At 41.2% G+C, this 24530-nt stretch overlaps 1 protein-coding gene across 2 annotated transcripts in view; it reads left to right on the forward strand.

Moving 5' to 3' along the window:
• Positions 1–24530, forward strand: part of GNAS (GNAS complex locus) — a 130496-nt gene that overhangs the window by 101748 nt on the left and 4218 nt on the right. For both annotated transcript variants that reach the window (XM_021553591.3, XM_021553592.3), the window contains exons 6-11: positions 19980–20034; positions 20377–20450; positions 20879–20937; positions 22543–22663; positions 23648–23778; positions 24299–24366. In XM_021553591.3, coding sequence (XP_021409266.1) covers positions 19980–20034; positions 20377–20450; positions 20879–20937; positions 22543–22663; positions 23648–23778; positions 24299–24366 — 508 coding nt within the window. The remainder of the gene's footprint in view (positions 1–19979; positions 20035–20376; positions 20451–20878; positions 20938–22542; positions 22664–23647; positions 23779–24298; positions 24367–24530) is intronic.

Here is a 24530-nt window from a genome sequence, read left to right on the forward strand (position 1 = left end):
AGGGTTAGATAACAAACTTACTGACATTTTATTTCTCTGGAGGAGAATACTGGAGTGGAGTCCAGGGTGTATTTTGCTCAGGATGTATCTCCATTAATATTTTACTTTATTAGTCAGCTTTGAAACCAAAGTTGTTATTACCAAAGAATGTAAATGTATAAGTATGGCTGCATAAACCTAAGTGATGCATCTTCAGAAGTTAATTCTGTACTAGAAGTACTTGGCTACAGTCCAGAATTCTGCAGACAAAGTTCTTTGGCCAAATTTCTTGATGGGTGGCCTATACCCATAATGTTAATTAACAGAGTTAAAAATAATTCAGTAAAGAGAAGAACAGATTCCTTGTTACTAGTGGTAAAAATGGCAAACTGTGTTGTTTGATAAGAATATTATACTTGCATCACCAAGTCATTTTAAGTATACAGATAACTATTACAAAATGTGCCTCATCCTGGGGATTTTTATTTCCAAAAGAGAAAGTAATCTTGAGCTTTTTTTAAAACAAATGTTATATGCATATTTTTGTAATTGCTTTCAAGTCAGTTTGGCTTAGTAGAGTCTGGACTTTTAAGTCAACATATTTCTGATACCTGTTCAGGCTTCTGCTTTCTTTTTTGTGGTTCTGTTCTCTGCAAACCTACAAATGCAAATGCAGTGGATTTTTTTTTTTTTTGTGGGTGATGGGAAAGAGTTGCAATGCAATGCAGCAGGAGATGGAATATAAGCCAAAACCTTTGGTTAATTAAACTCTCACTAATTTCTGCATTTTAATGGCAACAGGTTCCTCATTCCTTCCCACTATATATTTTTTTTCCCATCCTCAAAAGTTTTTGTTGTGGCATTAAATCATAGTGTGAGTGAATATGGTAGAAATGTATGAAAAGATGTATTTTGTCCACTGAGGCTTTTGGAGGAGATGCTGTGAATATTATATTGGTCTCTTGCTCTGTTGACAGGTACAAGTTTGTGATAGCATGAGAATTAGTGAACAATATTTGCTCTGCACATTGTGCCTAAAGCTAAACTGACCTGGGGTTAGTGATGCAAAAACAGGTAGAGTTGCCAGCCTGAAAAGTATGTTACCAACTTCTGGTCAAGGAGATGTGTAGGGTTGACTTTTGTTGATTGATTGATTGTGAAGATTTGAGATTGCATAAATAATTTAAAAAGATGTCATGTGTCATGATTCAATGTGCAGTCCATTCTGAGCAATTCATCAGTGTTATTATGGACAAAATAATATATTGAAGAAATTAGTATGTTGCATTGAAAACTGGAATGAGTGACATAGTAGATTGTTGTGTACACAGTAATCCTTCAGTCCTCTGGTGTTTTTGAAGACAGGTAGTGGTCAGTCTGAACTGGGAATGAATGAATGTCATAAATGAATTGGTCAGAATGAATTAGGGTGAGAAATTAAATGAGAGGAGGAATTGTGACTGTAAATTCTGTAAGTTTGTCATGCATCCTGGGTGCACTAGACTTCTATATTTTTTTTAAGTTTTAACCATTAATACAAAAAATATGCTCAGTTTTACCATAAAATTCCCACAAGCTTATTATAAAGCAGACCAAATGACATCTTGACTTGTGAGTATTGGACTTAGTGAAACACCAGTGTGGGATTGCTGTACTGGTGAAACAGTGTGGCTGTCAAATGGTGAGAATCAATCCAAGCAACTCTTACAACTCACAGGAGTTCCTGAGAATGAATTTTCACCCCCCCTCCCAGGCTCTTGCAAGGTCTCTTTGTGCAAACAGAGAAAGCCCTGAACGAGGTTAGTTTTGAGCTGTGATTCAAACAAACAATTCAGTGTGAGACAGAAACAAGCAGAATAAAAGCCTTCCACAGGGGCTGGAGCAGCCTTCCCTAGGAATCCCTCCTGCCAGGAGGAAGATCTGCAGGCACAAAATACAGGGCAAGCTATAAATACACACGAGGAAACAAGGAAGAGCGTGGCATTGGTTGCATCATTTTTGCATGGCTCGTGCGAGGCTGGAGCATCATTCCTGGCTGGGATCTGTGGGTGGAGGGCTGGGAAGCTGCTGTGGGATGCAGTGCTGGGTGGGCTGGGGGGCCTGGCAGGGGACCCCCAGGTCTGGCTGCTGCTGCTGCTGCTGCTGTGGAAGGCACAGAAATGCAGCTGCAGGAATGATGTGCATCCCTGGTGCTCCGATAGCCACGCTCCTGAAGCAGGTGGGAGCAGTGTTTTTAGGATTTTGCAGTTCATTCACCTGGGTGAGTGGGTGCTGGAGCTTTTGGCCTGACCTTGGGAGCTGCTGTTTGTGGTGTTCCCTGTGAGCATAAAGGGTTTTATGAGTGCTCTCGTGGCTCAGCTGCATTGCTGCAGAAAAGGAACATCTCAAGATTACAGGATGACAAATAGGAGAATACTTTTATCAAATATAAGACCTAAAAAGCCACTGTAAAATCTCATTAAAATTGGTGTAAAAAGGAAGTAAAAGCAACCGTGTTCCAAAAGATGGAAGGCAACAGAAAATTCCTGATGCAAGGATGAAATGAGGCCAGTACATTTGCTGGTACAATGTGAAAGCACCAGGTTCGATTCCCAATTATTCCCTGGGCTGAAACTGCAGATCCATCACTGCCTGTCCTGGGGAGAGGGAGCACTGGATGCTGCTGATTGCACCTTCTCCCCTTCATTTTCCTCTTCTGTGAACTCCACTGTTGGGTGATACGCCAAAGCCTTTCCTTCACTGGGGAATTCAGTTTAAATTTCTTTTTTCTGGGTGCTTGCCTGCAATCACAGGTATTGCTGAAGTTAGTTTTTTGGAGACCCCTGACAAAGATGTCTGGAGGACATTTGGTATAAATTTACTAGCAGGCTCAAAAGTTTATTGAGACCATGTGCTTGCATGCAGAGAACATGATCATAAAATCCTGACTTCAGGAGGGGTAGGCTGGAAATTAAAATGTAGATTAAGCTCATATTAGGTGAAGAAGTTCTCAAACCAAAGCTGAGTTTAAGTAACTTTAAATACAGTATTTTTAGGATGTGACTAAGTTCTAAATAAACTGAAAGAAATTGCTGGCTAATTTTACATGTGATTAAAAGTAATTTTATAGCAGGATGTCACTGATAGGTTTTGTGATTTTGAACTGATTACTCTGTAGTATATTGTACATTGATTTTGTAGCTGAAGCATGTTAAAATAAGTTGTTGTAGTTAAATATAAATCTCTGTTAACTATATTTGCATTGTGGTACACTAATGAAGTCTCTGAGAAGGATATGCACCAATAAAGCTAAATTATAATGTGTTCATTATGGAAGTGAGGGGTTTCAGTGACTGGATGATAATTTACACTTGAAACGTGTTGGCTGCCCAGTAAATTTTCAGTGAGTGCCTTGGGTACTCTGCAAGGTTCCCCTTCCCCCAGAGGGCTCATGTAAACTGCAGCCTGAGTAAAAGCTGGCAAAGAACTATTTTTAGGAAGCCTCCTGCAGCTGGGGGAGGGAAGGAGCCTTGGCTCCTGGGCTGCTAAAGGAGTGTGGAGCTGGCAGGAGCTACATCCAGCCCAGGTCAGGTGGCCAGGTCTGCTGTGGGATCTTGGCTGAGAGATTTGTGTTTTTCAAAAAAAAAAAAAAAAAAAAAAAAAACAAACCAAAAGGTCCTTCAGAACCCTAAGTAATTTTTATAAATCAATGAAAATAGCAATATACGTACAAAATTCCCATAACTGTTGAACTGCCTTGTTTGTTTATTGGCAGTGTTGGTAATACTTGCAAATTTTCTGAGGACCACACTGTCCACCACTTCTGCTGCTAAGGTATCTAAGAGGGACTTTAATTACACATTTATGTTACAAGATCAAGAGAAGCACGAAGGGACTGTTAAGCTTTGTGTCTGGCAAGACAATTTTTCCTACACAGCTTCATAATGTGTGGCTGTTCTCAGGATATTCCTTTGTCAAACTGAGTCTCAAGAGTGAGCCTCCTGACTGTTTTATTTTGGTGTTTTCATTAGCTCTCCCTAACATCACTGTGTGTGCCATGAAGAACAGAGTTTGCACTTTAGGTGTACACTCCTTTTCTTCCCTGGGCTAGAATTGCCTTCTCCTTGTTTATTCTGGAGAACTTGTTCACCTCTGTCCCAGGGTGAGACACTGCTTTAGGATACACACAGTTTGTTATCCCAGACAGGGCTTGGGTGAAACAAAGCTTCCCCATTTGTAAACTGATGCTTTGATACAGCTCTTCTTCAAGAGATTATTAAAGCTCACATCTGCAAAAACCCTTGGGTGATTTTGGATAGTGTGAGGTTTTAAGTGAAGTCATATGAATGAAGGATGATCAATCTTTCATGGTTCTAATGCCAAGAAGTATTGTGATGTCTTCAAGAATCTTGATCAAGGTCTTGTCATCAAGATCCTTGATCTTGAATCTCACAGTGGAGTAGTTTGGGGGAAGGGGTGAGAAGACGGGTTTAGAGAGATCTCCTGTTTTACCATTATATATTCTCCAAATGGGCATTCCAGACTCCAGGATCTTACCATGTCTCATTAAAAGGCAGATATTCTTACATTATCTGTGTATTTTCAATGCTAACTCTAATTCTCTAACTCCGTTGTTCAAAATTTGTTTCAAAAATAAGGTGTGTGCTATGTATGAAGTGTGGAATAGCCTTATGTGAGGTTACAAGTGCAACAGACTCATTAGTGCCACAGTGGAACAGTTACCAAGGGAAACGGTAATTAAAATGGCCAGTTTCAAAAAGCTTTTTGGAGAAGAACATGTCAGATTATAACTTGCTTTATTGTGATTAATGTGGCTATTTCAGTAAATTTGAAAATACCAGAATTCCTCTGTGCTCTCTCGGAGCTCTTTGCTAGGTGGGATCCTTGGCCTTTCTCCATTGCTGCTGGAGCACTTCCCTGTGCAGCTCTCTGCCCCAGAGCTGAGCTGCTCTGTGATCCAGCAGTGTGTTACCATTCTGCTCTGTGATCCAGCAGTGTTGTTATTCTGCTCTGTGATCCAGCAGTGTTACCATTCTGCTCTGTGATCCAGCAGTGTGTTACCATTCTGCTCTGTGATCCAGCAGTGTTGTTATTCTGCTCTGTGATCCAGCAGTGTGTTACCATTCTGCTCTGTGATCCAGCAGTGTGTTACCATTCTGCTCTGTGATCCAGCAGTGTGTTACCATTCTGCTCTGTGATCCAGCAGTGTGTTACCATTCTGCTCTGTGATCCAGCAGTGTGTTACCATTCTGCTCTGTGATCCAGCAGTGTTATCATTCTGCTCTGTGATCCAGCAGTGTGTTACCATTCTGCTCTGTGATCCAGCAGTGTTATCATTCTGCTCTGTGATCCAGCAGTGTGTTACCATTCTGCTCTGTGATCCAGCAGTGTGTTACCATTCTGCTCTGTGATCCAGCAGTGTGTTACCATTCTGCTCTGTGATCCAGCAGTGTGTTACCATTCTGCTCTGTGATCCAGCAGTGTGTTATCATTCTGCTCTGTGATCCAGCAGTGTGTTACCATTCTGCTCTGTGATCCAGCAGTGTGTTACCATTCTGCTCTGTGATCCAGCAGTGTGTTATCATTTGTGTTCTCAGCAGCTCCCTCCAGACCGTCCCTGCTCCGCTTCCCTTCCCTCCCGGGCACGGTGTGAATCCTGCATTTGCACGGAGCTCAGGCAGGGAAAACAGCACCAGGCAGGACTGGACAGGTCAAAGCAGAACTGCTTTCATTAGACTAAAAAAAAATCCCAACCAAACCCCAAGCCTGGCCCTCAACCAACTTTTAGGATCAGAAAGGTGTTGAGCCACTTCCCAGTTTCAATCTGATTGGAGCCAAGCCTTGCAGACGCTTGGGAAGCTGGAGCTCCACTGCTGCTTTTAATTGCTTCTTGTTTTCAAGGATAATTAGGAACTTTACTTAAAAATAGTAACTTTAGTGTTCAGTCCATTAAATTTGTCACCAAGATAATTCCATTAGACTCCCAGCTGTTTTCTTATTAGAATTCTCAACTAAAAATAGGTGGGATTTCTGCTGTTGTGTGCAGAGGCTGGTACCTCCATTTCAGCTCTAACTTTCCCTAATGATGTGAAACGTGTTTGTTTCCCTCAGAGCTTTCTTCTGGGCTGTATTTCAGAAGGTCCTGCTAATTATGCCAAAATTGTGCACTGTGGTTTTCTGATAAAGTCACGTGGCACTGAAGAATATGAAGCTGATTTCCCTCCAGACAAGTCTTACAAATGGAAGATGGATGCCGCACCCAGTGCATTTTTCTTTTTCACCAGTCTGCAAGTGATGTTTGTAGTAGTTGAACAAATACCTTTTAAAAACAAACAAACACTAATGAACACAGGTTTGTTACTATTATTATGAGGGGTGTGATTTACTTTCTCAGTTCAGTTCTCATGAGCAGTCCCTTTGTTGTGTATAATTGAAATCACAATGTAGATTGTGAGATAATGTGACAATTACCGTGTTTATATTGTGTGAAACACGGTGTTTTTTTGAAACAAACCTCTGTAATTACCAGAATCGGTACAAGCACATGCTGCTTTTATACCTACATGGTTTACAGGGTGAATCGGGTTGTAATATCCATGTGTAAGCAACGGGGTTTTTTTAAGTTCTGAACTGTTTTCACATTTATTCCTGACATCCACACCACAAGGCATCATAATGGATTAATGGTGGATATGCAGAAAGCTGAAACAGATTTTTCTCTGCAGAGTTAGGTCTGGCTATGTAAATGTATGGCAGTTTCCATGCATGCTTTCTTAGAAACCAGTAATCACTGGATCGGACAGGAGGGGTCTGGTTGGAAGGGACCACTGAGGCCACCTAGTCCCACCTCCCTAACCAAGCAGGGCCCCCTCAAGCACCTTACTCAGGGTTGTGTCCAGACACCTTTTAAAAACTTGCATTTTTTGACTGTGCTGTTAGTCAAAGATTTTTTTTTCCCTTGGGATACTTTTTGACTGTAACTCCACTGAACATATGCAGATTGTGCTGATAAAAATGAATGTAGGTAACAGAAGGAAGTTCTGCTGCAGAGCAGTGTGGGGCTTGTGGGATTTTTTTAAAGGCTTGATGTTTGGAGCCACAACCAAGAAAGTCAGTGACCCAAATGTAAATTATATAGGCCTTAAGGGTTTTTTTCTTCCCCACTCTGTTATCTTTAAGCAAAGAAACCAAAAATCATGAGATATGTTAGTAAAACAGGTCTCTCCAATGGAAGTGAGCTCATTCAAAGGAGGGAAATTTTCTTCCTTAATTAAAATGAAGAATATGCTTATCTGCAGAAGTACTCCAGTGGTGTTCCCTCAAAACCTGTATTTAGATGCAGTGTGTAATTCTGGCACGGCTTATTAGCATCTCAGATCTTTTTTAATTTTCTCATCTGCTTGTTGGCAGTCTGTTCCCTGGACTTCCTGTGCGTGTGCGTTCCTACAAAGCAGATAACTGCAGTTTTACAAGCTGGAGCTGAACGTGGGTGGGATGGCGTGAGGGAAAAGTGCTGTTTTGAAAGCTCTGCACCTGTCACTAGTTTTGAGCATCACCATCCGTGCAGGGCAAGCCAGTGTGTGCAAGATGCTGCAGAAATCTCTTAGGCAGCAAAATGTAGAAGAAAAGCAGGAGTGGCTATATTTAGTAGTTGCATATTATTAACTTCTGTATAATGTTCCAGTTGCTGTGCTCAGACACCCCTTTTTTGTGGTGAATTAATAATTTGCTGCTGAGGACAGGAAGTGGAGTTAAAGTGCTGTTGTATGATAAAAGCTGTGTTTCACATATGGTTATGGTGTTTATAGACTGTGTATGTATAAATAAGCACCTGATATGGGGTAGGTGGTGTAGGAACACACCTCCCTTTCACCAGAACCTGTGAGTGTTCTCTGCAGACTTTCTCCTGACCCATCTGATCTGAGTCTCTTCCACCTTGAAGCCTTTGCTGCTGTTCTTAAAGCGTGATCCGGAAGCTCTAATTATAGAAATGCAGAACAAATGGAAATCCTGGAATTGTCTCCAGCACTCTGGAGTCGCAGAGTTGCCAGTTGCAGGTATCAGAGCAATAGGTGAGCCAGCCCAGGATTGTTCCCCTGGAGCTGCCTCATGCCTTCACCTCCCAGCACAGCTTTGAATTGCACATTTATTTCCAGGTCTGTGGACTGTGACTGATGGCCACTACGTTTTAGGCATATATTTGAACCTAGACTGCAATCTGAAGGGTGCTGTACATCATTTAGTGCTTCTTCAGACATTGTAAGAGGCTTGCTGGGTTTATGTCTTCTTGCAAAATAACAGGCTTGGATATTGGGCAGCCAGAAGCCCCAGCTGGGATTTAACAAATGTTGATGTGGGAATAAGCACAATATTTGGGGAAGAGAAATAACATTTTAGACCCCTCCTTGTCTTTCCCACAGCAGCAATTATACCCATGGCTTTTAGTGTCTTTTTTAGTTCAGTTCTTCTCCTGAGACTGTTTAAATGTTTCTTTCATGTAGAAGAGGAAATTTGTAGTCTGTTAATGAGTAATTTAGGTTTAGGTTTTCATCCATTTGAGATGCAAACATGAGACACTGCCCTCTGCAGACAAGGAGATGATAAAGATGTGCTTGTCTTCTGCTGGAATCATGGCTTTTAGTCATCCAGTGGATTTTGGAGATTTTATTTTGGAACTTTAGTGCATACCTTGGGCCCTTCAGGTTGGCTTTTCCTTCCCTTGGATTCCCTGCTGCCTGGCTGTGATTGAGTGCAGGGGGGTGGGGAGTCCACCCACTGGTGGTCCAAAAATGAGTTGTTATTCATAGCTCTGTGATAGTTTTTTTTAGTGTAATAAACAAAAAAAAACAACCATAAACCAGTATCACTGAAACTTCAGAATTAATGCCCACTGAGATTAAGTTCTTCCCCACCTCCTGGTGTTTGCTTCATGCACCATTTTGTACTTGTTTCACGACAACAGTGGGTAGAATCTTTCTTTTGTTGTTCTCCTTGCCCCCATCCCCAGAGGAAAGGTGGGACTGGAGTTAAGGTTTCCAGAGAACGTGGCAGGAATTTAGAGGGAGCAGTTTTGTCCTGGGTAGCTCAGCTCAGAAGTTCTCTCCAGCCTCAGCTGAAGGGTGGTTTGTGGTCCGGGCTCTGGCCCAGCCTGGGAGCACAGAGAGCTGTGTGACAGAGGGATGGGGCTGTGGGAGAAGATTCCCTGCCCAGGCTGTCCCAGTCCTTGGCCTCTGTAAAGGCTGCCAACAAGGAGGCCAGTGAGGATGCTGAAGGGTGGTGTGTCTGTGTCACCTCTGGTACCTCCTGAATCTTAATTGAGGAATCTTCATTCAGTCTTAATTCTTCTGAGTATAAGGTTCTGCCTCAAGATAGAACTGTGCCTTCTGCTGCTGAGGAGTTTTTGGGGTTGTAATGCTGAAATAGTTATGTTCTGTGAATAATACATTCAGTAATTGTTTAAGTAATCACAACACTTTTATATAGGTAATAAATAGAGTCAATAAAGCTAGTTCAAAAGAACTAATTCCCCCCGAAGCAGCTGAACGACTTCCTCATTTTAACATTGCAAAACAAGCCAATTGGAGAGCAAGGGATTTTAAGAGTTGTTCCAAAATTTCCCCATCTCTCACCCACACCCCTCACTCCAGTCCTGTCTGGGTTCCGTGTTTTGCAGCACCTCTGTGAGCCAGAACTGCCATGGAAAACCTCCCTGAGCCGTCGTGACACTGGCTGAGAGAGGAAACAGGCAGAGGTTGTGCCTTGTCAGGGATTTTACTTTTCCTGTGCACACTTCATTCGAAATTCTCTGTGACTGCAGCATTAAAAGTGCACAGCTTAGAAAAGTCCGCATGAAAAAACACATTTTGCAAATGTTAGAATGTTTTGTAAATACAAAGTCTGTCCTACTGTGTTTTACAGTCATTTGAATGACTAGAGCTTTTAGTACTATTTTAAGGTCTTTTATAGCCAGCTGTGTCTTTTTAGAGGTGAGATTTAAAGTTCATATTTTTGTAACGGATTAAATTCTGCTTCAGAGTGAGTTGAGTCAAGTTAGGTCAGTGGGGAAGAGGGGGGGAAGGGGCAAAATATTGTATTTAAAAGATTCTAAAATGGTTTGTCGTGTCCCTTGTTAAATTAGGGCTGTTTGTGAGTCTTTGTAAAGGCACATTATTCTGCAAGGTGTCCATTTTAATTGCAGGCTTAAAAGCACTAAATACCCAAATGCAGTTTGTGGAAACACTGCATGGTCAGTGGTGGTGTGTTGATGCTGTCACAGACACGTGAGTAAGCAAAGATGGAGGGTCTATATTAGATTTTCCTTTTAAGAGTAGCAAAACAATCTGCAAAAAGCAGAACCATGAAACTGGATGACTGAAAGGTTTTTCATGGAGAATAAAAGAGGACTGCACTATTCCAGAACCATGGTGACTCCTGTGAATGGCTTTTCCACAGAAGTAGTGTGGTCACCTTTATTATTTACCTTTGATTCTGGCTTCAAGCTTGATTTCTTGCTCCTTTTATCTGCCTGAGTGTAATGTGTGCCAGGGACAGACAGGCACTTAAACTTGACTTCTTCATTTTGATGTATGGCAGAATACAGAACCAGATATTTGCTTTTCACTGTAGCCAAAGATGAGTGTCCCTGCACTGCTCAAAATTCACAGTATAAAATGCCATTGCAGCTCTGTATCATTTGCCTGTTTTAAAATGATATTTTTAAAATATGCCTGCTATTAAATTTAATGATCAAGCAAATGTTTTCAAGAAAAAGAAAAAAAAATAATAACTGTATTGTTACAACTCACTTCCAGATGAGAGATGTGCTCTCTACAGATGCTTTCAACTCCAGGTGCCAGTTTGTGCCTCTGCTTTTACAGAGGCCTGGAGTTGTTTTTGCTGGGTTGAAAGCAGAACATTTAAACAAGAAGGAGGGGGGAAGGCACATTCCTCTGAGGAGAGCACAAGCTGAAATGTGAGCTGCTGTGAGGTGTGGGACTGTCAGCCCAGCAGGTACTGGCAGGTACTCGGTCCTGGCCGAGGCCCTTCCATCCCGCAGCATCACGGGACAGAAATGAACATTTCAGTGTCCTGTCAGCAGCATCACAGTTAAAATTACTGCCTTTTTGCCAACTTCCTAAAGTACTGAACAAAAATCTCAGCTGGGATGGTGCCTAAGCAGACAAGATTCCAGCACTGGATTTATATCTTGCATCGGAATAGATACGAACTATTTTTGTGAAGATCTTTGTACAAGAGTAGTTAAATAGGGAGGTGAAGTCCTCCCTCACCACCCTGCTCAGAACCCAGCAGAGATTTGTCTTCCCATTGTTTGGGCTCATCTGGGGTCTGATTCCTTCCCTGAGCTATCACTGCTTCCTTAATTCCTGCGGAAACTCGGGCTTGGTTCAGAATTCCTTTTCTGTCACGTGAGGTCCTATCAGCTCCACTTAGCCTTGTCCCTAAAATTCCTCTTACAAATGAGGTTGCCCATTTTTCCAGTAGTAATTGGGGAAGTGCCTGGTTCTGTGTTCTTCCTGTTTGGGTTTACAAGCCACACACAAGCTGAAAAAATGTGGGAACTGTCTGAACCTTCATTTTATCTGGTTTTGTAGATAGCTTGTCTCTTCATGTTAGGGAAACTAGTATGGAGCATTAAGCTTGTTAAATATTTTATCATCTGAATGCGCTTTTATTAATATTTTAAATTATTAACATAATTTTTTATTTATTAGTGATGTCATTAATTCTTCAGCTGAAATCAATTCCACTGATTTGATGGCACTGGAGGGAGCTACAGACCAGGAGGATAATATTTATAAAAATACTTGGTTGAAACACAGTGAAAGATATCCCATTAGGGGTGAGTGGGACCCCTGGCCAGCGTGAAGGAGCACAAATCCTCCATAAGGATCATTCCATCAAGGCAAGGAGTTAATGGCAGAGAGGAGCTGGGGATGCTGTGTGAGCCCTTCCAGTGAAGGACTGGAATATTGTCCAGGTTTGGGTATCCCATGTAGTGTCTGCTGCTCTACAGCCCTGTCCCCCTCATCTTTCCCCCAGACAAAATGAGAAAGTTTGTCCTTTACGTGGGCCTGAAAGGGCTATATTACAGTGATGCATGAGTTGCTTTCTTAAGGAAGAAAAAACTACATCCTTTTTTATATTATTTAAATCAAAACTTGCAGCTGGTGATAGGCTCTTAGACTAACTTGGAGTATCTTTATAAAAACCAATAAATCCTACATTGCATATTTTAAAGTACATTATCCAAAATCCTTCTGTGCAAGCTGCTGTTCCTGAGGTGTGTGTTGTTCAGATGGCAGGAGAGCAAACTGGATGTGGTGAAAGGCAGGGGGAAGGGGAGGGAAGTTTACATACAGCTCGAAGCCTGGGTGGAAGTAACTACAATTTTTAGCAATGAAAATATCCATGTAGGGACCTAAAGGAATCCTGTGGGCTGATGGTGCAGCTTGCGTGGAGCGTGTGCACGGTGCCTTTTTGGCAGACAGAAGATATTTTACTGTGGCTTAATGCTTATTATAGTTGCAGTTTCTTGATCACCATCTGTAGTCTCTATTGGTTTTTGATAGAGCAACTAGGATTTTATATTTTGGGAGTGGTGTTCTCTGCATTATATCACGCTGACTTACTACTTCCAGTGTCTGTAAAATAACAAAGTCTCACAACTTCAGTCTGGTTCCTGAGCTGCTGCTTTCCTATGCTGGAGAAAATATTGAATCTCCTCATTATACAAATGGCTTCTGTTGAGTAATATTGACAAATACACTGAATAACATTTTTGACATAACATTCTGTTCCCACACAGATAATTTGGATGTAATTGAATGGGTTGATCAAGAGCTCGTGCTAAAAATACGACATTTTCTCACCCACTAAGTGGAAGAAAATGCTTGCTCCAGAGGCAGTTGGGTGGCACGGAGCTCTCGGGAAGTGGGATGGGATCTGCTGGGACTCTGGTTCTGTGCCATGCCGAGGGGCCAAAGGGATGATGCTGAGAGCAGCCCTGGCACAAGGATTTGGGAACCACGTCCCTCTCCGGGCTCCTGGAGGCACGGAGCAGCCTGAGGCTGATTTTAGCTGGAGCAAAGCGCTCCAGCCCGGGCAGGATCCCAGCCAGGATGCCTGTCAGACCCGCAGGAACACTCAATGCACTTGAGCCAAAAATGTACAGAAATAGTTGTGGGGGGGTCGGGGGGGGGAAGATTTGAAGATCTCTTTTCTTTCCTTCTGTTTTTCCTTATTTTAATGGTCTCCTGGGCAAAAGGCTGCATTGTTACAGTTTCAAAAGCAGGGTGGTTGTGCTGCAGACGGGTGGGGAAGAGAAAGAAAAATAGACCTTAGAGAAAGGCTGGCTGTTTAGTATGCAATAAAGTGACTTTTATACCTCTCCCAATCTCCTATCAAATAAATCTCGTGCTAACAAGCAATCAAACCCGTTTCCCTGCCCTGCTCCGCACAGCCCGAGCCACATTGTACCTTTGCAGCCTTTGAAACTGCCTGTGCCTATTTTTATTTGTCAGGCCGGGGCTGGGCTGGCCCCATTCCAGATGTGTCTCACAAGATTTGGTGCTGATGAGCTATTTATAGCCCTGTGGTTCCATTGTCATGGCAACCGTGCTAGAGGCCAAGGCGGCTGGGAGCTATTTCTGGACTTGTGCTGTAATGTAAAACTGATTGGGAAAGTTAGTGCATCCTCTAAGCCAGACTAACTTTAGACAGGCAGAGAGAGAGGGGGGAAAAAATATTTATAAAAAAAAAAAGGGACAACTGCAACCTCTTTAAATAGGTTTTTCTCTTTCTCCTACCTTTTCCCCGTGTCCCTTTCCGAGCAGTGTTTGAAGGGCTGCTCTGCCTTCTGCTGGGTTTGTCTGACATTCATTCATGCCTCGCGGCGGGTCGCGCTGCTTCCATGAGCCACTTTGGGAAGCTGGGTGCGGAACCAGCCTCCTTTGTAGGGCAACGTTTGAATTCCCAGAGACGCAGAACTAAAGGGGGCTTTGCTGGCACGGCCTGGTTTTTTTGGGATAGTTGCAGTTCTTTGTACCCCATAGTTTTAATACTCTTATTTTTTTGTGTGTGCTTCATGTTCTCCACGCCATATAAGGAACTGTAACCTTGATTACCACAAGATGATTCCAAATATATGGAGTCATACTTTTCAGCTTTCTCATTATTTGCTTCAAAATTAGACCCATGGTGCCCCTCCGCCTCCAAGTGGCTGGAATGCTCGAGGTTCTTCTGGAATTACAGCTGGGGCCGCTCTCAAAATCACTTTTGTGGGATATGTACGCATTGACACCATCTATAATTAAATTCTGAGCTTTGAACTATTTGTGAACCTTGCTGTGCGACTCACAGTTTCAATAAGGAAATCATACTAATGCTTTGACTTGAAACTGGAAATCAAAAAGTGTTTACAGCTTCTTGGGAAAGTTTTCTGGAGACTTGGTTTACTTCTGTTCACGTCTTACGCTACATTTCGAGGTTCATTTCCAACATAAATCTGGTTTTCAATGAGTCCCTTATGTCTGAGGACTGACATGGAGAATGTTGTTACAGGAACATCGTATAGGAGATGGTTTTAGATGCAATATAGTGCTTTCCTAATTATACCAATAATGCTTGGTACAGTACTGTCCCTGTGTGCCTGTCTCTATAAAGGTTTTTTCTCTTTCCTAATTGTAAAGTTGTTAAAGTAATTACAAAGGTTTTGTAATTTATTTTCTTTCTTTATCTAGTTTTGATTAGGCAGAAAAAAGATCCGTGCCTTTCTGAGCATTTTTAATTTTGCAGTAATGTTTGTGGCACGTTTTCAGTGACGACCTCAGCAGTAAAAGCTCCCCCTTTGCAAATAATAGAAAATATCAGTACATGTATAAAAAACAGTCAAAACCTACCGATGTCCTAACTTAGATTTTAACTTAATCTGAGGAAAAACCTGCCAAATTTGGTTTCACATGCTGAATATCAGCAAATTGAACATTCGCCTCTTTTATTTGCATCATTCCTGTAACTCTGCCTGCTGTTCTGCTCCTCTTGCAAAATAAAGCAGCTGAAATCTCTATCACCAGTTTAAGGAATAGGGTTCCCTCCTCTCCCCACCCCTGCTTGCTTTGAGCAGCAGAAAGGGACAGAGTTGAGGACAGTCAATTTGTTCATACACAAATACCCTTTTAAAAGGGAATTTACTATCTTTGTACTCAACCTATGTCGCTGGCTCAGCACAGACAGCATAGCTGAAGAAAGAATTTACCAAATAGTTAACTGCAGAGCTTCTAGAAAGCTCTGCTGAATATCATAAAGGATTATGGCAAGGACTAAAAAAGCAGGAAAGCAGTAGTAAAGCATGGTCTGAAAAAAGAAATGGTTCTGAAAAAATTAAAAATGCACTCTTGTTTACAATAAACACTTTATATTGAGTTAAATTTCAGCTTAAAACTACTTTAAGTAGTATTTTGTAGTTCTGATAGGGTGTAGGTAAATAAAAATCCACTGGACAAATGCACAGTTTGGTCTTTAGGGTGATCAGTAAAAAAATAGTAATTTCTTTCTGGTCATAGAAACCTGAATTGGAAAGACTGTTCTAGAGGTGATATGGGGAAATGCCAGCATAATTCTTAGTAAAATCTTGATAATTCTTAGTAATTCTGGTGGGTTCTTAGTAATATCTTGGTAGAAACACATGACTCAGTGGAAATGAAAAATGGAAAATCATTTCCACTGACTCAAGGGACTTGGGGCAATTAACTACTCAGTGTGCCTGCCTTTAAAATAGGGTTGTGCCATGTGTGCATTTTGGGGTGTGATGCTGGAGGCAGGAAATGCAGCCTCAGAGAAGGCAGGCAGGAGCTGGAAGTCTGATTTACTGTCTGTGAAATATCTCGAGGCTTTCTAAAGGCCAGGAACCTCACAAATGCAGAGTTTCAGTGCTACTGTTGAGGCTTATAAGTTATAAACAAATGTTGTCTTTAGTTGGGATTGAAACCTTGATTTCATTAAGTATCTTGCTGACACTGAAGATGAGATCTAATTGTGTCTTTTAAGGGAGACATTTTATATGGAAATTCAAGTCATGACTTGACTAGTAAAAAAACCTGATGGAAATAAAGCACTTCAAATATAGGTGTGTTGTCAGTTTAAGACACCTTTCCAGTGTTGTTCTAGGCTGAAAACAAAAGCTCTTCTTCAGAAAGCAGTAAAAAAAAAACCAAAAACACCAACCAAAAAAAAACCACACAAAAATCCTGTGTGCCAACCATTTTGTCAGATGAGAGAGAGTAACATTTTGGTTGCTGTTTATTGAGCAGGCTGTCAGGAAATGCTGGAGGAAAGGAGGAAAGGCAGCCTGAGCTCCCCTCCCGTGCTGCCCCAGCCGTGGAGCCGAGGTGGAAGATTTGGTGTGGCACACACCTTTCCAGCAGAGAGAACAAGCTGCACTTCTTTGTCTGTCAGCAGCTCTGTTCATTCAGGAAATTCCCTCCATAGGGATAGAGCAGCTCTCTCTGGATGAAAGAACTCCAGAATAACTCAGCTACTGGCATTATATCTTCATCTGAAAATTGGGACATGGTTTTGAGGTAATAGATTTTAGTTAAAACTTGGAGAGAATTGAGGATACATGTATGGCCTAATTACTTAGACCTGCTGGAGCTAAGGAAAGCCTCTGTGTAGCTCTCTGTGAATCTGCCCTTAAAATTCAAGATACTTTATTTGTCACAAAGATCTGCTTGGAACACTTTGTGTGTGGTTTTCCTTCCCTAAGCTAAAAAAGAGGACACAAAAATGCAGCATTTTTTTTATTTCAGATTGTTTTGATTTTTTTGTTAATACCTTTTATTTTAATATCTCAGAGACACAACTGGTGCTGTCCTAGAGATGCTTCCTCTCAGTGTTGCTGATTACAAATAACCTGAAGTCTTTTGAGGGGTTTTTTTTGTGTCAGAGCTGTATCAATGTTTTATAACACAGGCAAAAGAGCCTCTTACTACACGACAGAATTTTGCAGAGCAGTAGCTGATCCTGTTATTTAGTCATGTCCAGAATGTGGCCCAAAGTGAGAATTGGCAGCAATGCTGAATGAATTATTTGCTTTCTGGAAAATAGCTTTTCCATATAATCTCTGGGAAGATTTTACAGAACAAAAAAAACCACTAACTTTGTAACTTGGTTCAAGGCTTGCTCACAGTATAAAATTTGGTTTTGTGGTTTGACAGTTTTATGTGAATTATTTCATCAAGGTCACTTCTGTTTCTCCCTGTAAGTTCACTGCTGACACAGTAGATGGTGGGCACATCTCCAGTAGGCTTAGAACAATCTCTCACAGCAGTGAATTCAGCACACAAAGTAGTACTCAAGTGGCCTCACTTATGTTTTGGGTAGAGCATAGCAAGAATTAAAAATAGAAATTAATGATGGTGAATTTGTGTTTATTTTGAACTGGGCTTTGTTCTCATCTGACTGGATTATTAGTTTAATTTACTGGATAAATTGTTTGGTTTTGACTAACATCGACTGAGAAGTCTCTGAACTCAGTGTATGGATGTTTTCTGAACTTTCATGCTCCTGCTGATGCTCCTTATTTTAGGTGTATCAGAGCAGATCAAATTTCTGCTCCCCTTTTCTCCTCACATTTATTTTTCCATTGACCAACTGAAAGAACAATCCCCCTTCTTTACACATGAGCAAAAAATCAAACTGTTTTTTAATGCCTTTAGCCCTTTCTAAAGCTGCTGGAGCAGAGTTTGATGAAAGGCACAAGGAAAAATCTTCATGGAACGTATCACTGTGTTCCATTTTCCCTAAAATGCCCTGGAAGCAGGAGGGGTTTTCTGGTGGCTGTCTCACAGTGAAAGACTTCCTTCTCCAGGGAGCATTGTTAGGAGTGTCAGATGTTGCTGAATGTTGGGAGCTTGTTTTGGGGGGAAGAAGAAATGTTTATTCCATTGGAACTTGTTTTACCTGGCATGAGCATTGCTGTTGGAATTCATCTCTAGTACAGTACTACTGCTCCTATGTGGCTGATGTTTTTCAAGGAAATCATAGGCCTAAAAATAGTCTGCATAAACAACAGTAAGAGGTTTGTACTTTCAGTTCCAGGTTTTAGCAATATCTTGTTGTTATTTTCTAGTTTTCACTTTCCAAAATCCATTAAGCTGATTAGCAGAGTGTTTAAAAATAAAACAAAACAGAAGAAAAAAAAAAAAACAAAAAAAAACAAAAAAAAAAAAAAAACAAAAAAAACAACGAACCAAAAACCCACCTCTTGTGGAACCCAGCATAAAATGTTCTGCTTGGATAAATTCATACAGAAAGACTGGGTGATTGCAGTAATCACCTTTGTATCTTGATGAACATGTTCTGTTCAGAACATTTTTCAAGCATCCTCCAACTTGTGAAATTGCCACGTGATTCTGAAACTGTGCTCTGAGGGGAGAGGATGGGGTGGAAACACTCGTGCTCCTTGGAACTCAGGGCTGTTGTACTTATTTAACATCCTCTGTGTACTGAACAGAGAGTTTTGTATTTTCCCTTTGGATTTAAAAAAAAAAAAAGAAAAAAAAAAGAAAAAATGACTTAACAGCTTGGAAGATATGAGGAAAAAATCCAGCTTGCAAATTGCAGAGCACAGTTTGTCACCACTTTATCCTTGTGAGTCTGTGGCCATGTCACGTTCCATGATGGAAACTGAACTTTGCACTTTGTCTCACGTGTTTTTGTAGCGTGTTAACTTAAGATACATTTTAATATGTTTAAAATTCTGTAACTCAGTCTAAACAAAAATTAATTTTCATGTGTCTCTGAAGCAAGATCTTCTAGAAAAGGGCATTGCACTGATGCAGTTATCAAAATACAGGATTATTTTTTCCCCTTTCCCTGCTTCTCATTAGGTGTTTTAGGAAGTTTTGGGGCTGAAACTGGGGCCGAGTTGTGTGGTGGCTTTAATGGCAATTTTTTGGGGGTTTTTGATTTGTGAATCTGGGACAGGTTTTCCCCCGTTGAAGCTGTGACTGTTGTTAGTGCACATTAAAGAGGCAAGGAAAACTCCCTTTTCCTTTGTGATTCCTGCTTCAGAGAGAAAACAGTTCATGCAGAGGAATTTCCAGAGGAGCTCAAGGCCTATTGGTTTAAAGGCTGATTAATGATTAATGTTAGGGACATTAATGCACTGCTGAAGTGGAAGGGCTGAGCCAGGGGGCACCTGGCTGAAGACTTGGCTGGGCAGTGGGACTGGGACAAACACCATTAAATCTGCATCCTGAGCTGCTGGTTTGCCACCACAACAAAGCAGAATTCACTATATCCCTGAGATTTTTTGCTCTTTGAGTTGAAATGAAAGATAATTATGAGGCTATAGTTAATTGATTAAAAAAATAAATACGCAAGAGTTATCATCTGTAGATAGTGCCTAATGAATTTGAAATATATCTCTTATTACCCATTTAGCCAACTAATGCTGCTGCTCCAGAAACTAACTGAAACACTGATACAGCAGCTGACTGAAAAATCAGTGTCCCCTCTCACTTAACTGAACTTGTACTGAAATTGCTTTAGGGCTTTCATTTATCTAAAGAACTATAGAGTTGATAAGTTGTTCTAAAAAATACTCATTTTACTTTCAGGGGAAGTACATGTGGGCAATTTGCTTGAGTCATTGCTTCACCGTGAATAAGCAGCAGGTTACGTTGTGTGAATAAATGACCCAAATTAAACTGCCGGGGTGTTTGTGGCGGGAGGGGCTCCCTGGCATTCCCAGATGGATCCGCTGCTCTCATCCCTCTGCTGGCTGCTGCTGGCAGCGCTCCTCCTGAGCACAAAAACCCAAATTTTGCCTTTCCAGCATGAGATTTTTCATCCTTTTGTGAGCCTGAGGGAATTAAAATGCACCAGAATTTACCTGGGAACTGTCAGTTACTAAAGCATCAGAAATTTTGTCTGATTTGGGAGTAATGAGTTTCTCTTTTTTCTTTTCCTTTCCCCAGTTTTCTAGACAAGATTGACATAGTCAAACAGAACGAGTACACCCCATCTGACCAGGTACGTGGAGATTTTTGAGGAAATTACACAATTTATCTGCCCCCTTCGTCTTTGGGGTTAATTAATTCATTTTGTAATTGCCATTTCAGGTATTGCCATGCATTGTACATTTTAGTATTTCCAATAAAAGTTGCTTTATCCATTGGATTATGTTTATACACATAAATTATATACAAGGTTACATCCCTTAGAAGATTTCCATCATGCTTCTGTGGCACTGAACGTTCCAGTGCTTGGTGTTGTGATACAGCATGAAAAAAAAGGGGTTTATTTCCATTGCTGGATATGTGGAAACACACCAAGTATCTGTGTTGACTGAATGCATTTCCCTTTATGCTTTAGGATCTCCTCAGATGCAGAGTTTTGACATCAGGAATTTTTGAAACCAAGTTTCAGGTGGATAAAGTAAATTTTCAGTAAGTATAATTATTTTCTTTTTTTATGTTTTTACATTTTTTTAATACAACACAGACAAATACCAAGGTAAACTGGGAAGAGAGCCTACCATATATTCATTGGACCTACTGTATTTCTCAAGTATCAGTGTTTAATAGAAAGGAAGTATTTTATTATTTTTTAATTTAGTAGTCTGGCTTGAAAATGAAATGCAAATTGGTGTACTTTATTTTAAATCACAAAGAACAAAATCTTTTAAATCTATTTTCTCTGCATGCATGTGTTCATGGACTGCTTACTTATTCAGGTTCTTGTAATCCAAGATTCCCTTTAATTTCTATAACACAGAAGTCCTAAAGTTTCTTCCCTTTTCTGTTTGCATGCAGACACAAACAAAAAACTCAGCTCAAAATGATTCTGACTAACTGATTTATGTTTTTTTTTTTAGTATGTTTGATGTTGGAGGGCAACGAGATGAACGCCGAAAATGGATCCAGTGTTTTAATGGTAGGATTAGAATTTCTGGTGGCTTTATAAAATAGTTCTCTGCAGAATTGTAGTGCCTAATCTTCATTTTCTCATGTGTGTGAGAACTTCATCTTTCTATGTAGCATAATAAGGAGTTATCTAACAGTCATACAGAATTGAATTTTTTCTTGACATGTAAGCTCCTGTAACTACATAGAACATCTTCAAGGAGAATGCAGGTGGAGAGGAATTTGATAACTTCAGTTTGTCCATTTCTTTGGATTCCCTCTCTTCAGTTAATCAAATATTTTTTGAGGTGGCTTTGTGCATTATTTGCCAGCTGTGAGAGTGTAAACTCCAAGCCATGTTCTGTCCTCCACATACAGGTTTACATACAGACGTGCCTGTGCAAAATACAAAATATAGGGTAATTATTACATGCATAAAATCAGATTATCACATTTTTATGTATAATTGCAGCCACTTGGCTCTGTTGTGGTGCTTCTTTCTGAATCAGCACTGGCCCAGTAATGCAGAATGAGGCTGTAGGGAGCATCTGTCTGGTTCTGGTTAGACACATCTGGTGAGAGCTGGAGTCTCTTAACACCAGTGTCCCCATGAGTTCAGGTCAGGTTTAATTCCCACATGACTGCAGTTAGGCAGACTGTGTCTGTCCTGAAGTGTGACAGGTACCTTCACTGCATTTCTTTGTTTTACTCTGTATCTGCTTAGATGAGAAGCTTTTTTCCACAAAGGTTTTCATAAACCTAGACTTGGTGGAAATATTTTCTCTTCTTTGTTGTTGGACAAAATAGCAATGAAGTTACATAAAAAAGTCCTCCTTTTTTTTAGAAAAGTTACAGCAAGATCCTAGAGAATAAATAAAGCAGAATGCAACTTGGAATCCATGGTACATTGCTACAGTTCCTGTCACAGAATCACCTGGACACTGTCTTTGTGTGTGGAAGGACTGGGCAGTATTTTCTTCTGTGCTGTTAGTGACAGATTTGTTTGGGTTTTACCTCTGCTCCTTCCTCTTCCTGTTACCTCATGGTCTGACTCGTGTTCTGCTGCTGTGCCCGAGGTGGATGAGCCTGGCAGTCAGAGTGAGGGATGAGCAGCACAGGGATGCTGACCCTGTGATCCTGGGAATGCCTCCCAGGGAAGACATGGGGCTCTAAGCAGTAAAACTCACTACAGGGGGACCACTGCAACTACCCATAAATTCACTGCAGTCTGCTGCTGTTATTACTACTCTTTACAGAAATCAAAAGTGCTGTTTGTCCTGAGGTTTTCCCCCAAGGACCTCCCTGTCCTTTCCTGATAGCTCATTGTTGTTTCCAGTTTTCTTGACTAGTTTTAAATTCTCCCTTTGGCTTTCTTCAGTTTCTCTCTCTTGGTCCAGTTCCTTTCTTTCCTACATTTTCTGTCATTCTGTCACCTGTTCTGGGGCCTGCTTTGCCTTTCTTCCATGGTTTCTTCACTTTCCTTTTTGATTCCTGGCACTTAAAATGTTGTCAGCAACAGCATCCCGGCCTGTTTTCTGCAGGGAGCTGAAAATCTGGCAGCCTCTTATTGAACTTCATGATTCCTGGATATTTCTTCTGAAGCTTGGCATTAACTAAAGGGTATTTCTTGGTTTAGATGTGACTGCTATCATATTTGTGGTGGCGAGCAGTAGCTACAACATGGTGATACGAGAGGACAATCAGACCAACCGGCTGCAGGAAGCACTAAACCTCTTCAAGAGTATCTGGAACAACAGGTCTGTGGAAGGCTCTTCTCACTGGGATTGCTGATCCTGCCTCACACTGCACTCCTGGAGGGGCCTGGCTGGGACAAAGTTCATTTCATTTTCTCCAGAACAGCTCATGGAGTGCTGTGGTTTGGGTTTTGCCCAGAACAACGCTGATAACACACTCCTGCTGCTGAGCAGTGTGTGCAGAGCCCTCTCTGTTCCTCACTCTGTTCCTGCAGTGAATCCTCAGGGCTGTTGGGAGGGGACACAGCTGGGCAGATCCAAACTGGCCAGAGGTTTGGATCTGCCACATAACATTCCCTGCAGTAAGGGGGAAAAGAGGGGATTTTGGGAGGTTACGCAGCTTGCTGGATATTGGTCTGCCCACAGGAGGTGGTGAGTGATTGCCTTTGCATCACTTGTTTTGTCTTCTCCTCACTTTTACTTATCCTTCCCTAATGAAACAGTCATCATTTATATTTTTATCTTGACCCCCAGATTTTTTTTCTTTCATTCTCCCTTTCCTCCTCCTCCACCCCCTGAGGAGGAAGGTGAGTGAGGAGCTGTGTGGTGCTTGGCTTCCCACCAGGGTTAACAGCACGGGGGGCTCTGTTATTCACATTTCCTGGCACAGTCTGGGCTGGTTCTTTGGTCACAGCCTCCCACCTCTGACATTTATTACACTCAGATCATTACAAACAGCTCTGCACAGCTACTAATTGGTGGTTGCCATATTGAGGCTGAAGTAATTAAAGTAGTGATGGAGCAGTGCTCTGGGAGGTGGGAATGTTCCCCTGGGATGGGTTTGGATTAACAGCACAAAGTGGGGAACACCCTCAGAGTGTGCACACCTGCAATTACACCCTTGGGATTCAGGTATAAAGGGAACCTTTCCAAATCATTCCAGTGTGTCACAGGACCTCATCCCCAGACATGTTGTGTGACTTACTTTAAGTTTTTGTATGATCTGGGCCGTGCCTCCTAACAGTGTTTGGTTTCCCTTTTCCACAGGTGGCTACGGACCATTTCAGTAATCCTTTTCCTGAATAAACAAGATTTGCTAGCAGAGAAAGTTTTGGCAGGGAAATCTAAAATTGAAGACTACTTTCCAGAATTTGCTCGCTACACTACACCAGATGATGGTAAGATTTTTAAGTTTTGTTTGCAATTTTTCATTTCCTTGTTAATCACATTCGTGATGGTTTTGGTAGCTTCAGCAAAGACTTGAAAACTCTTAAATAGATGCAATCATCAATGTCTTTTAGCCAGATAGTAATGTTTAATTTAAGGTATTAATAATGAGAGATTCCTGCCTCTTAAACATTTAATATATTAATCATTTCATCGTGACAAAATCCTTTTACTTTGGTGTAGATCACAGTCTGACATTTTGTCACAAATGTGTCCTTGGGACTCCCCCTAATGCTGCCTGTGGACATTTCTCTTACCTGCCAAATGCCTGGTACTGTGGCCATTGTAATATTACCTTATTCTCCTGAAATCCTGCTGGTTTAAATAATGTTATGGTTTGTCTTGTCTCACAGTCAGTTCTGCCAAGTGTATTTCTGTCATATGTGAGCAGAAAACAGAACAGGCTGAGATTTTTAGGTGCTATTACCAGAAAACACCTGTTAATAAGATGCTTATTTTATTATTAATTAGCAACACCAGAGCCTGGTGAGGATCCCAGAGTTACAAGGGCCAAGTATTTTATTAGAGACGAGTTTCTTGTAAGTATTTCCTTTCTTTGCCTATTTCTTCTGTGATTCTTCTCAAACCCAAGCTCTTGCTCACCTTCTGCTATTGCAAAGTGCTGTCACTTCCTGTGTTGTTTGTACTTAACATCCCCACTGCATCTACCATTATTTATGAGCTTTACTACTGTTTCTTAGCT

The sequence above is a fragment of the Lonchura striata genome, chromosome 17 (assembly GCF_046129695.1).
Source record: "Lonchura striata isolate bLonStr1 chromosome 17, bLonStr1.mat, whole genome shotgun sequence".
Classification (NCBI taxonomy): domain Eukaryota; kingdom Metazoa; phylum Chordata; class Aves; order Passeriformes; family Estrildidae; genus Lonchura; species Lonchura striata.